This window comes from Bufo bufo, chromosome 2 (genome assembly GCF_905171765.1).
Source record: "Bufo bufo chromosome 2, aBufBuf1.1, whole genome shotgun sequence".
Classification (NCBI taxonomy): Eukaryota; Metazoa; Chordata; class Amphibia; order Anura; family Bufonidae; genus Bufo; species Bufo bufo.
The window spans coordinates 188,069,849-188,083,538 of NC_053390.1; the positions used below are offsets into that span (position 1 = coordinate 188,069,849).

General features: G+C 47.1%; 1 protein-coding gene across 1 annotated transcript in view; it reads right to left on the bottom strand.

Moving 5' to 3' along the window:
* Nucleotides 1-13,256, bottom strand: part of ALDH7A1 (aldehyde dehydrogenase 7 family member A1) — a 59,607-nt gene extending 46,351 nt beyond the window's left edge. Inside the window, exon 1 of the mRNA XM_040415973.1 lies at nucleotides 13,027-13,256. Coding sequence (XP_040271907.1) covers nucleotides 13,027-13,218 — 192 coding nt within the window. The 5' untranslated portion in view covers nucleotides 13,219-13,256. The remainder of the gene's footprint in view (nucleotides 1-13,026) is intronic.
* Between the last annotated feature and the right edge of the window lie 434 nt (nucleotides 13,257-13,690).

The window sequence follows — 13,690 nt, forward strand, 5'->3', positions numbered from 1 at the left end:
TGGTAGAATACTCGATTGCTAAAATAATAGTTTGCTGCAGCCATAACCCAGATTTACCCCAATTTTCACCCAGGCAGCCCCCCTGATATGAGCAGCAGAGCATTTCATGCTCCGATGTTCTCCTTTGCCCTGCTCTGAATCCCGCAGGGCAAAGGCTTTTTATGGAGATCCAGCGATGTGCCAGTCTCTCCATAGGGTATGCTAGATGTCACCTACACTAATGGGCAGGCTTTAGCGTTGTCCTAGCCTGTAAAACAGCTAAAGCAGCATCAAGGTTAGTTGCGCTGCCAACTGCGATATTTCCCCGTGCACGCCAGGTCTAAAATGGCAGTTGTGGTGTGGGCTGGGAAGGGCCAGCAGGCCCGTCTCATTCATCATATTTTATGCCTGTTTTAGGCGTAGAAAATGGTCTAAATGTAAGATAGCTCGGAAGCGGTCTTACATTTAGAACTGCCGCTGGATGCGCCGAAATTATGTGTCTCTTTACAACTCCGGCGGATCCACCGCCAGCTATAGGACTTTAGTAAGACCGGCGTCTAAAACGCTGGTTTTAATAAATGTGACCCACAGATTCAAGGTTTGTGAGTTCAATTTACATTTGACCTAATTCTGTGTCAGTCACAGAGTGAATATTGATTCATATAGAGATTATATTTGTTCAGAGTGTGAATCCACCAATATAAATGGTATCAAATATTTGGACATTGAATGTTGACTAATGAGAATCCCTAAATGTTAAGGTGAAAGAGTGTGAGTGATCTATGAGGGACGAATAACAGGAAATTTCCATGGTGAAAAAGTACTTTGTAGACGTGGTGAAGTCTTTGGAAATTGATCAGAGAACCTTTCACGAAGAAGGGTACGAAAGGGCTTCATTCTGACCACACCATTGACTCATCACGTGGCGCATAAGTGAATGAAGCCAGGGGATCCCATCATAGCGGTCACTTTTAGACAACAGTCAGGGACGACCCGAGGCAACTGGAATAAGTGTGGCCTGAGCGTCTGTAGTGGAGCGGAAGGGATTCCAGATTCAGAGGACAAAACTATAAAACTCGACTCTGTAGACTGAAAAGCATCCCCAGGAAAGTGGGAAACAGATCCACAGGAGGATAAAAGTAAGTTTAAGATGGTGTCAGAGCAAATAGAAATAATCATTAAAGTACTATGTGCAGTAATAGTTGTAAGTCTATTTGTCTGGCTGTGTTTCAAAATTAGAAAAGAGCAACTAAAGGGTGTCACGAACCGGCAGGACAGGTAGTGAATCCTCTGGACCAGAGAGGCGATGGCGCGGGTAGTACAAGAGGACCGGTTCTAAGCAGTTACTGGTCTTCACCAGAGCCCGCCGCAAGGCGGGATGGATTTGCCGCGGCGGTAACTACCAGGTCGTGTCCCCTAGTAACAACTCGACCTCTATGGCAGCTGATAAGACGTGGTACACAGGGAGAAGGTAAGAGCGTAGTCGGACGTAGCAGCGGTCAGGGCAGGCGGCAAAGGTTCAAAGGCGAGTGGACGGTAGCAACGGGTACGGCAAACTAACATCGTAGGGAACGCTTTCTCTGAGGCACAAGGCACAAAGATCCGGCAGAAGGCTGTGGGAGGAGAAGGTATAAATGGGCAGTGCACAGGTGCAGCCTAATTAAGTCAGCACTGCCTCTCACAACCTTAACCCTTAATAACCCCTTTGGACCAGGCACCAATCACTGGTGCACAGGTCCTTTGAATCTGAGAGTCCCGGCGCGCGCGCGCGCCCTAGAGAGCGAGGATGCACACGCCGAGACGCTGGAGTGCTGCCTGGGGGCATACGCTTTGAGCGCTCCGAGGCCAGCAGGGGACCCGATGCGCTCAGCGTAACAAAGGGGCACCCAGTGTTGAGGTTGCAATAGACTTAAGTGGTCAAGGTAGTCTGCAGAAAAGTCCTGACTAGGTGTACCAGGAGGACTTAGAGAAAGCCTGGCCAGCCAGTTGTGTACATACGTAGGACTTGTGTAAAGTGCCTTGTTAGACAGACCCAATTCAAGTGGTTGGACTGAGGCAGACCATGGGGACCTCACAAGTCTGTGGATAAAAGAGAGGAAAACTGCCAGTTAAAGACAGCAGGAAAGGATGCTCTGAAAGGATGAATGTTTGGATCCTGAAAGGTCGAAAATTTTTAGGAGAGAATGTAGGTGACTGCTGGTAGATGGAGGCTTAGAAAAGTGGAAGCGTTTGTCATAGTAGGTTCTGCAATTGGTTTGACTTTGTTATTTGTCTGGCTTGAAGATCTGACGGAAGCAGCAAAAAGGCCATTGCTGATTCCCTTGACGAGCGGGGTTTTCTGTCCCAGGCCACCCAAACACTAGCTGTACCAGAAGGGTAGAGTATTAAAGTGCCCCATGAACTAGAACTACCTGAGGGAGGAAGAGCTAGAGAGCCTAACCAGAAGGATAGGGTGTTAAAGTGCCATATGAGTCATACCTATCTGAGGCAGGAGGAGCTTAAAAAGTGCTTGCAGGCAACGACATGTGTATTCAAGTTCTTAGGACAGGGGTCAGAAACCTCCAGGAGTCCAGCTGTTGTGAAACTACAACTCCCAGCATGCTCCATTCACTTCTATGGGAGTTCTGAGAACAGCCAAGCAAGTGTGTATGCTGAGAGTCGTAGTTTCACCACACCTGGAGTGCCAAAGGTTGCTGATCCCAGTGTTAGAATGTTGAAGTGCCCGAGAGCCAGACCTAGGGACAGTAGGATCACACAGAACAGATTATGGGGAATCTGCAGGGTGGACTGGGCACGAACCTGAAAGGGAAAGCTGCCAGACAGATTGTCATAGAAAAAAGGTAGAAAGGCAGGGAAAGGGTGTAGCAAAAGGCTGGAATGCCTAAAGATGGAAGTTTGGATGTTGAAGAAAATGGATGACACAGTTAAAGGCATACCCCGTATTGAGAGTGCCGTGTGCCTGGGGACACTTAGGTCTGTTTCAATAAGTGACACTCCAGTAGTTAAAGTGTAACTGTTATATTTTGTTTTTTATTTGCTAGTTTATTACAGCTAGGCATGTATACACGGGTTAGTCTGTCAATGATTGTCAAAATATCTGTAATTACCTTATAACAACAGCTTTCATTAGTGTCCCCTGTCCCTTTCCACTGGTCCCTAAAAGACCATTGCTAGGGCTTGTCTGTCTTCCCTTTAGTATAAACAGAAGACAGAGGGGCATTGCATGCCTGCATTAGGCTTCTGTGTGGAGGCGTGTCTCTCAGTAGTCCAATCTGATTGGCTGGAAGGCAGCTGCTGGCTACAGCAAGTGTGTATGAAGTGAGGGAAAGCAGTTTTGGCCTCATGAGGAGCCATCTTCAGAAGGTCCTTATATTGTAAAGGTTAAAACAACCATAACTAAGGGAAAAATGCTAAGAAAACAGTGGTATGTGAATAAACTAAAGATTGCTTTATGCTTAATGCTGCAGCAGCAGTAACATATGCTAAAATAGATTTTTTGGATGAAAACATGGCAGTTACACTTTAAAGAGTCGGGCAGACTTAGTGCATCAGTTTTTGCCCCAGCATTTAAGTTGGTCGAGCGCATGAAAGGTAAAAACAGCAGTGAAACAATGAAAGTGAGTGAATAAACTAAGGGTACTTTCACACTAGCGTTTTTGTTTTCCGGCACTGAGTTCCGTCACAGGAGCTCAATACCGGGAAAAAACTGATCAGTTTTATCCTAATGCATTCTGAATGGAGAGCAATCCGTTCAGGATGCATCAGTTCAGTCCCTCTTACGTTTTTTGGACGGAGAAAATACCGCAGCATGCTGCAGTTTTCTCTCCGGCCAAAAATACTGATCACTTGCCAGAATGCCGGACCCGGCATTAATTTACATTGAAGTGTATTAGTGCCGGCATTAAGTGTTCCGGCAAAACAGATCCGCAGACCTTTAAAAATGCAAGAGAGACGGATCTGTCTGCCAGAATCCTCTACCACAAATGTGAAAGTACCCGTAGGCTTGAAATATTGGTCATGAGTTGTCTTTATATTGTTTAAAGCCTCATACACACGGGTGTTGCCCGGCTGTGCCTGTATTGCGTACGCAACATACAGGCACTGGCCGTTTGTGCACCGCATCACGGATGCGGACCCATTCACTTGAATGGGTCCGCAATCCGGAAGTTGAGGTGAGTAACGGAGGCGCTATGGAGTGCTTCCGTGGGGTTTCTCTCCGTGCCTCCACACCGCAAAAAAAAGAAAATGTTCTATTTTTTTGTGGCGCAGACGGATCACGGACCCATCCAAGTTGAATGGGTAATGGGTCTGGTTCCATCTGCGGCAGCTACAAGGATGGTCCCCGTGCATTAGGGACCGCAAGTTATGGCTCAAGGCAGGGAGCCCAAAACGAAAATGCAAAAACAAAAAACCGCCGGGGTAGAATGGGTTAAGATTTCTTGCAGCAAAAAAAGAAGACTGTACTTTTATACGTGTGCTTAAATAATACGTGATTTTAATGATGATCGTTTGTATATAATATGGGATATCCTTAAAGGGGTTCTGCAGTTTGTTTAAACTGATGATCTATCCTCTGGATAGATCAGCAGCATCTGATCGGCGGGGGTCCGACACCCGGGACCCCCACCGTTCAGCTGTTTGAGAAGGCAGCGGCGCTCCAGCAGCGCCGCAGCCTTTTCACTGCTTACCGCAGTCCCAGTGATGTCACGACTAGTATCAACTGGCCTGGGCGGGGCTAAGCTCCATTCAAGTGAACGGAGCTTAGCCCCGCCCAGGCCAGTTGATACTAGTCGTGACATCATTGGATCAGCGGTAAACAGTGAGAAGGCTGCGGCGCTGCTGGAGCGCCTCTGCCTTCTCAAACAGCTGATCGGATCGGTGGGGGTCCCAGGTGTCGGACCCCCGCCGATCAGATGCTGATGATCTATCCAGAGGATAGATCATCAGTTTAAACAAGTTGCAGAACCCCTTTAATATAGTTATTAAGTCCACTGGCATTGTATAGATTTTCTTTATCCTGTTATATGCGTTTTTAATGTTCTGTATTGAATAATTGGATTTGTATCTGTTATAACTTTCTGTATGTAGGAGAGAAGATAAGAATGTGCATATTAGGGCTCATGCGCACGAACGTAAGGGCTCCGTGCCCGTCCTGCAGACCGCAATTTGCGGTCCACAATGCACGGGCACCGACCGTGGGGCAGCCACATGCGGATCGATTCACTTGAATGGGGTCCGCAATCCGCACAAAAAAAAAGGAGTGCATGCACTACTTTTTTGCGGTGCGGAGGAATGGCCAGAAACACCACGGAAGCACGTAGTGCTTCTGTGGGGTTCCGATCCGTGCTTCCGCACCACATCTCCGGGTTTGCGGACCCATTAAAGTGAATGGGTCCGCATTCGTGATGCGGGGTGCACACGGCCGGTGCCCCATGTATTACGGACCCGCGGTATGCGGGCCGCAATACTGCCACGGCAGGGCAACAGCCGTGTGCATGAGCCCTTAGCCAGAAATGGGCAATTTGGTTTATAATCCGTCTCTTTCTCTCATTAAATATCTGTGTGTGAATGTGTTGAGTTAGAGGAAAGCTGGGTACTTGTATGAAGAGAAACAACGGGGGCCATAGCTGTGAGTGGAGTGACACCTCGACAGTGGAATGTGTGCTAGCAAACACAATGTACTGAGTGTTTATGTGTATGGAGCTCTACAAAATAAAAAAATTTGAATGAGTTCAAATACTTGTGTGTGTTAATGTATTAGAAACGTTTCTTTATGTCTTTCTATGTCTGGTATACGTTGAATGTTATGTCTATGTGGATCAGAGATCTGACCTTGTGTATTGCCAAACAGAAAACGGACTAGTAGAGGAAGGTCACTTAGCCCAATCAAGAGTGGTGGACTTAGAAAAGACAGAGGAGCGGGAGCAGCTAACCTTCCCCTCCCTGTGTACTGGGGGAAGGAGGGGGCTGCTAGACACTTGAGCACCACGTGAATACACCGCAGTTGATTTGCTGTTGTGTTGTGCTGCAGTAGAAGTATCATAATTAACTCCTTCACGCATTTGGACATAACTGTAAGTCCAAATCGCAAATAATTTACTGCATTTGGACGTACTGTCACGTCTAGTTTACCGGGGCTGTGATAGTATAAAGTGTCACAGCCCCGGAGTCTCCGCTCTCCCGGAGAGCAGACACACCGGGGAAGCCGTCAAGGGACCAATCTGCAGACTAACCAATCGGAGCGCTTTAGTGTGAAAATGACGGTTTCAGGCTGTGATCTCCACACTGGAGATCACAGCTTGAAATCGGGTAAGACCCCCAATGTGCCCCTGATATTTATATTGCCCCCAGTAATTTAGTCGCCCCCATAATGCCCACCAGATGCCCCCCTGCAGCCTGATCCTCTGCCGGCAGTGATGGCAGTGGCTCAGGAACAGAGCCGCTGCCATCAGCAGAGTGTGTCTGCTGCAACTTACAGCTGACACTCTGCTACTACGGCCGTTTAACCCCATATATGCCGCGGTTAGTAACTGCCCGCGTCATCCATTGGGTTGAGAGGGCGGCCGGGCTGTTATGTACCTAAAGCTCTTGCACACGAACGTATTTTCATTCCGTTTTTGTTTTGCAGACCGTATACAGGACCATTCATTTCAATAATACTCAGTGTGCATTTACATAGAAACATAGAATGTGTCGGCAGATAGGAACCATTTGGCCCATCTAGTCTGCCCAATAAATTTGTTTCCGAATTTCCGTTCCGCCAAAAAGATAGAACATGTTCTATTTTTGTCTGTTCTATTAGGGGCCAGCTGTTCCGTTCTGCAAAATACGGAATGCACGCGGATGTCATACGTATTTTTTGCCGATCCGTTTTTTTACATACGGTCGTGTGCAAGAGGCCTCGGGCTGATCAGACCCTGAGGGTCTGATCAGCCTTAGGCCTTTTTCACACGGGCGAGATTTCCATGCGGGTGCAATGCGTGAGGTGAACGCATTGCACCCTCACTGAATCCGGAATCATTCATTTCTATGGGGCTGTGCACATGAGCGGTGATTTTCACACATCACTTGTGCGTTCCGTGAAAATCACAGCATGCTCTATTTTGTGGGTTTTTCACGCAAGCAAGTGCGGATGCGGTGTGATTTTCACGCACGGTTGCCATGAGACGATCGGGATGGGGACCCGATCATTATTATTTTCCCTTATAACAATGTTTATTAAAATAGGGCTGGAGGGGTTAAAAGATATAATAATAATTTAACTCACCTTAATCCACTTGTTCGCGCAGCCCGGCTTCTTTCTTTCTTCTTTGCTGTGCAGGAGGAAAAGGACCTGTGGTGACATCACTGCGCTCATCACATGATCCATCACCATGGTAATGGATCATGTGATGAGCGCAGTGATGTCATCAAAGGTCCTTTCCCCAGGTCCTTAAGAAAGAAGAGAAGCCGTGCTGCGCGAACAAGTGGATTAAGGAGAGTTCAATTTTATTTTATTTTATTTTTTTAACTCCCCTTAAGCCACTTGTTCGCGCAGAAGAAAGAAGAGAAGCCGGGCTGCGTGAACAAGTGGATTAAGTTAATTTTATTGAGAACACAACTCCCTGTGTCTCTGATGAGATCTTTCCCAAGCAATCACTTAATTTGGCCCCATCATCACATCAGTAGAGCTGATTATGCCCACAATGCCAACATACAGTAGACATATGGTGAATGTTAGTTAATAACTTTTTTGGAGGTATCACTGTCTTAAGAGCAGAAAAATTACAAATTTTTCTATAAACTTTGGATTTTTTTTAATAAATAATGATATAACATATCAACTTAAAATTACCACTAACATAAAGTACAATGTCATGAAAAAAAAAAAAAAACTCAGAATCTCATAATGGCTTGGATAAGTAAAACCTTTCCAAAGTTATTGCCACATAAAGTGACCAAAATGGGGCTTCAGCATTTGGCCCAAACTGGTCCATTTTTAAAAATATAAATCAATGGTGCTTAGCACACAGTTTTTATTTTATTTAATCTGTGTGCTACTCCAAAGTTTGCCACACATCCTATTTTATTTTTGCAGGTGAGAATCCACCTTCTACTGATGGGAGCAAGATAAATGGGGAATGGACATACAGTATAAGCTATCTGCGGTTTGAAATTCGCTGTGGCCATGTGTTCAAGCCCAAAAGGTGCCATCATATTTGTCGCTGCACTTTTGTTCAGCAGGTTTAGTATCTGTAGGGCTCATGCACACGACCATAACCTGTTTTGCAGTCTGCAAATTGCGGATCCACAAAACACGGATACCGGCCGTGTGCATTTCGAATTTTGCGGGACGGAATGCCCGGCCCATAATAGAACCGTCTTATCCTTGTCTGTAATGTGGACAAGAATAGGAAATGTTCTTTATTTTTCTGGATGCCATGGGTGTGCTGTCCGCATTTTTTGAGGCCCTATTATAAGCGAATGGATCCACAAAAAAAATGCAAATGCGGACAAAAAATACGTTTGTGGGCATGAGCCTTAAAGGGAACCTGTCACCTCCAAAAACCATCTGAAGCTGCCAGCAATACCTGAGAGTAACGAGGAGTGTGTTTGACGATTGTTTTGTTCCTGAATGCAGATGCGGCAAAAGCTCAGAAAACCTTCCTTTATCCCCCGCGGGGTCAGTCACAGCGAAGGGGCAGGGAAGGTTACCTTGACTTGAAGCAAAGAGGCCGCTGCCTCCGTGACTTCAAGCATGTCTAGAGAAGCGCGCCGCGGCAGGGGATAAAGGAACGTTTTCTGAGCTTTTGCCGCATCGGCCTTCAGGAAGAAAATTATCGTCGGAAACACACTCCTCGCTACTCTCAGGTACTGCTGGCAGCTTCAGATGGTTTTTGGAGGGGACAGGTTCCCTTTAAAGAGGACCTTTCACCAGAGTAAAACATCTAAACTAACCATACAGACATGGAGAGCGGCGCCCAGGGATCCCCCTGCACTTACTGTTATACCTGGGAGCCGCTCCGTTCTCCGGTCATAGCCTCCGGTATCTTCATAGTTCGGCTCCACCCAGGGGAACCTCCTGGCGTCTCATTCTCCCATGCTGTAGAGCTGGCCAATCGCAGCGCTCAGCTCATAGCCTGAGAGGGTTTTTTTTCTCTCAGGCTATGAGCTGAGCGCTGCGATTGGCCAGCTCTACAGCATGGGAGAATGAGACGCCGGCAGGTTCCCCTTGGTGGAGCCTAACTATGAAGATACCGGAGGCTATGACCGGAGAGGCGCCCAGGTATAACAGTAAGTGCAGGGAGATCCCTGGGCGCCGCTCTCCATGTCTGTATACTTAGTTTAGATGTTTTAGGCCGAGTTCACACGAATGTGTGTGACCCGTGCCTGTGCTGCGGCCCGCAAATAGCAGGCCGCAATGCACGATCGCCGGCCGTAGGTCAGCCGCATCGGATCGCGGACCCATTCACTTTAATAAGTCCGCGATCCGGCCGTTCCGCTAAAAGATAGGACTTGTTCTATCTTTTTGCGGAACGGAAGAACGGGACGTAACCCCAGGAGGCACTCCGTAGTGCTTCCGAGGGGTCCCGTCCCGTGCGGCCGTTCCGCGATTCCGGATTTGCGGACCCATTGAAGTGAATGGGTCCGCATCCGTGATGCAGAATTCACACGGAACTGTGGCCGTGTATTGCAATACGGCCACGGATCACACACGTTCGTGTGAACTCGGCCTTATTCTAGTGAAAGGTCCTCTATAAGGCTAATATCACACAAGTGAGTTTTCTGTCCGGATGCAATGAGTTTAGTGAAGGCACAGCATCCGGACCGAATCCTGACCTATTCCTTCCAATGGGTCTGTGCACGTGAGCGGCATTTCTCACTGGTCATCTCTGTGTTCAGGAAAAATCGCAGCACATTCTATATCATTTTTCACGCAGCCTTGGCCCCAAAGAAGTTAATGGGGTTTGCATGAAAAAACAAAGGAATCCAGATGCAAAGTGATTTTCACTGATGGTTCATTGATGGAAGCAATTGTGAATCGGCAGCTTCTGGACTGACTCCTGACCCATTCATCTCAATGGGTCGGTGTACATGAGCGTTGTTTATCACGGATCATCTCAGCGTTCAGGGTAGATAAATAAAAATAAAAAATATCACAGAGTGTTCTATACTGTGCATTTTTTAAGCAGCCCTGAATCCATAGAATGGGGCTTGCGTGAAAAACGGAAGGAATCCAGATGCAAAGCGATTTTCACTGATGGTTACAAGGAGATGTTCAGTTTTTCTTCACGTGTGTAAAAAACCATCAAAAACGAGTTGCATCTGTTCTGAAAAAACAAACACTGAACGCAATCGCAGAAAAACTGATTCAACTTGAGTTCAAAACCATCAGTTTTTCCCCGAACTGACCCTGACTGATTCTTTTTTGCTCATGTGAAAGAGGCCTTACATTCTCCATATGAGGTGCAAAGTACCGGAAGCTGTCACTGGGATTTTGGGTATAGAGCTGAGGACATGGGTTGCTAGATGGCCACTAGCACATCCGCAATACCCAGTCCCCATAGCTCTGTGTGCTTTTATTGTTTAAAAAAAAAAAGATTTTATACATATGCAAATGAACCTGAGAGGGGTCCTGTCCTTGAGATGGTTAATGGTTAATTTGCATATGTATCAATCGTTTGTTTTTTTTACACAATAAAAGCACACAGAGCTATGGGGACTGGGTATTGCGGATGTGCTAGCAGCCATCTAGCAACCCATGTCCTCAGCTCTATACACAAAATCCTGGTGAAAGGTTCCCTTTAAGGCAATGGATGCTTAGGCCTCATGCACACAACCGTTGTTTTATTCCGTGTCTGTTGTTCCGTTTTTCGTGATTTTCTGCGGACCCATTGACTTTCAATGGGTCCGTTGAAAACTCGGCTAATGCACCGTTTGTCATCCGCGTCCGTGATCCGTGGTTCCAGTCCGTCAAAAAAATATAACCTGTCCTATTTTTTTCGCGGAAAACGGTTCGCGGACCCATTCAAGTCAATGGGACTGCTAAAAAACACAGCGGCACACAAGATTGTCATCCGCTTCCGTTTTTTTCCTGTCATTTGCATGGCAAACCGGTCTTAGATTTTTTTTTACTTTCCTTCATGTCTGGTGATCCTCCAAAAAAAAAAAAAGGAAGACACACGGAAACGGATCACGGAACAAGGGAACCCCATTTTGCGGAACGGAACACAACAACGGTCGTGTGCATGAGGCCTTATGGATAAGGCTACACCACAACATTTGTCCCGGGGAGAAAAAAAAAAAAAGGGTAGAACTACACTGTGGCAATGTTGTGCATCATTTTTTGTAATGATAGTCAATGGTGTTGAACTGAATGAATTGTCGCATCGCAGTGCGATGCCAACGACTATTATTATTTAAAAAAAATGTCGTGGTCTGGCTGAGCCCTAACTCCTGAGTCACGGAGGCGCACCTCCATGACACAGTGGCGCACCTCCATGACACAGTGGCGCACCTCCATGACACAGTGGCGCACCTCCATGACACAGTGGCTATTATTCCCTGATGATGATCCGTGTGCAACAAAAACAGAAGTTCATAATCCATTTATACGTCAATATGTTCCGGTATTTCTTTTATATAGTACAGGGCTGAATCCGATGTAACCCCATATAAAACCCTTTGGGGGTTATTTATCAAACTGGTGTAAAGTAGAACTGGCTTAGCTACCAATGGCAACCAATTAGACTCCACCTTTAATTTTTCACTGCTCCTTTGGAAAACGAAAGGTGGAATCTGATTGGTTGCCAGGGGAAACTAAGCCAGTTCTACTTTACACGTGTTTGATATATTTCCCCCTTTATACCTGGTCGGGTTAAATAGGTTCAAAGCTCTAAGTAAGGCTACTTTCAAACTCGCGTTTTGGCTTTCCGTTTGGGCTCTCACAAGCGGTCCAAAACAGATCAGTTTTGCCCTAATGCCTTCTGAATGGAAAAGGATCCGCTCAGAATGCATCAGTTTGCCTCTGATCAGACACCATTCTGCTCTGGAGGCGGACACCAAAACGTTGCCTGCAGCATTTTGCTGTCCGCCTGACGAAGCGGAGCCAAAGGGATCCGTCCTGGCACACAATGTAAGTCAATGGGGACGGATCCATTTTCATGGCACAATAGAAAACTGATCCGTTCTGACACACAATGTAAGGCTACTTTCACACCTGCGTTCGGGTGTCCGCTCGTGAGCTCCGTTTGAAGGGGCTCACAAGCGGCCCCGAACGCAGCCGTTTGGCCCTAATGCATTCTCAGTGGAGGCGGCTCCACTGAGAATGCATCCGCCTGCCAGCGTTCAGCCTCCACTCCGCTCAGTGAGCGGACACCTGAACGCTGCTTGCAGTGTTCGGGTGTCCGCCTGGCCGTGCGGAGGCGAGCGGATCCGTCCAGACTTATAATGGAAGTCAATGGGGACGGATCCGCTTGAAGATGACACTATATGGCTCAATCTTCAAGCGGATCCGTCCCCCATTGACTTACAATGTAAAGTCTGAACGGATCCGCTCAGGCTACTTTCACACTTAGAAATTTTTCTAAGTTATAATGCAGACGGATCCGTTCTGAACGGATGCAAACGTCTGCATTATAGGAGCGGATCCGTCTGATGAAACATCAGACGGACCCGCTCCGAACGCTAGTGTGAAAGTAGCCTAAGTCAATGGGGCCGGATCCGTTTTCGGTGACACAATAGAAAACGGATCCGTCCCCCATTGACTTTCAATGTTGTTCAAGACGGATCCGTCATGGCTATAGAGGACATAATACAACCAGATCCGTTCATGACGGATGCATGCGGTTGTATTATTGTAAGGGAAGCGTTTTTTGCAGATCCATGACGGATCCGCAAAAACGCTAGTGTGAAAGTAGCCTAAGTGACCGGTATGTAGACATTTAGTGACACAATGCAGCCATGGGGGGAAAGCAGGGGACATCTCCGCAGTATATAATCATGCAATCCCAGCACTTAGACCATCACTTCCAGGCATCTACCCAAATTTTGCAGCAGGACACATACCTCTCCTTTTCCTCCCCACGCACCATTGTACACACCATCGTTCTCCTCCTTCAGGCCCAGCTCTTTCAGCCATGCATACTGGGGCTGGTTAATTAACAGAGTAGACATGGCGGAGATCTGTCTACAGCAGGAAGAGAAGATTTTCCTCTTGAGAACAAGATGTCTGGCTAGTGGGAAGGCTAAGAGCAGCATGGTGAAGTCAGGCAGTGGGCTGCAGCTGGGGAGTGAGTGCTGTAATAAGAGGAACCACCTCCAGCTATGAGGGCCTGCGATTGGTGAGCCGCAGACACAGCCCCCGCATGCTCAGCCCTACACTGCACACTCAGCTCTGCACTGCACACAGGCTGCCACCTGCCACAGCTCTGCTTCACATGCACAGCAATAACTAACAGCTTTTGCTCCCTAGTTTTTTTTGATGTTGTACAGGAGGTGGAAACGTGCTGGTAGAGAGTATTTCTTCGGTACTAGGGATCATCCAACCCCTATAATGTCCCCCTAATGCCCAGGCCCCTCATGCTGCTCATTAGTGTTGAGTGAACTTATGTTTCAAGTTCGGCGTATCTCCGTTATGGATTCCGCTACCACAGACAATAACTTATGGTCCGTGGTAGCGGAATCCATAACGGAATTCTTAGATAGGGCCACTTTAACACTAGCGTTAATA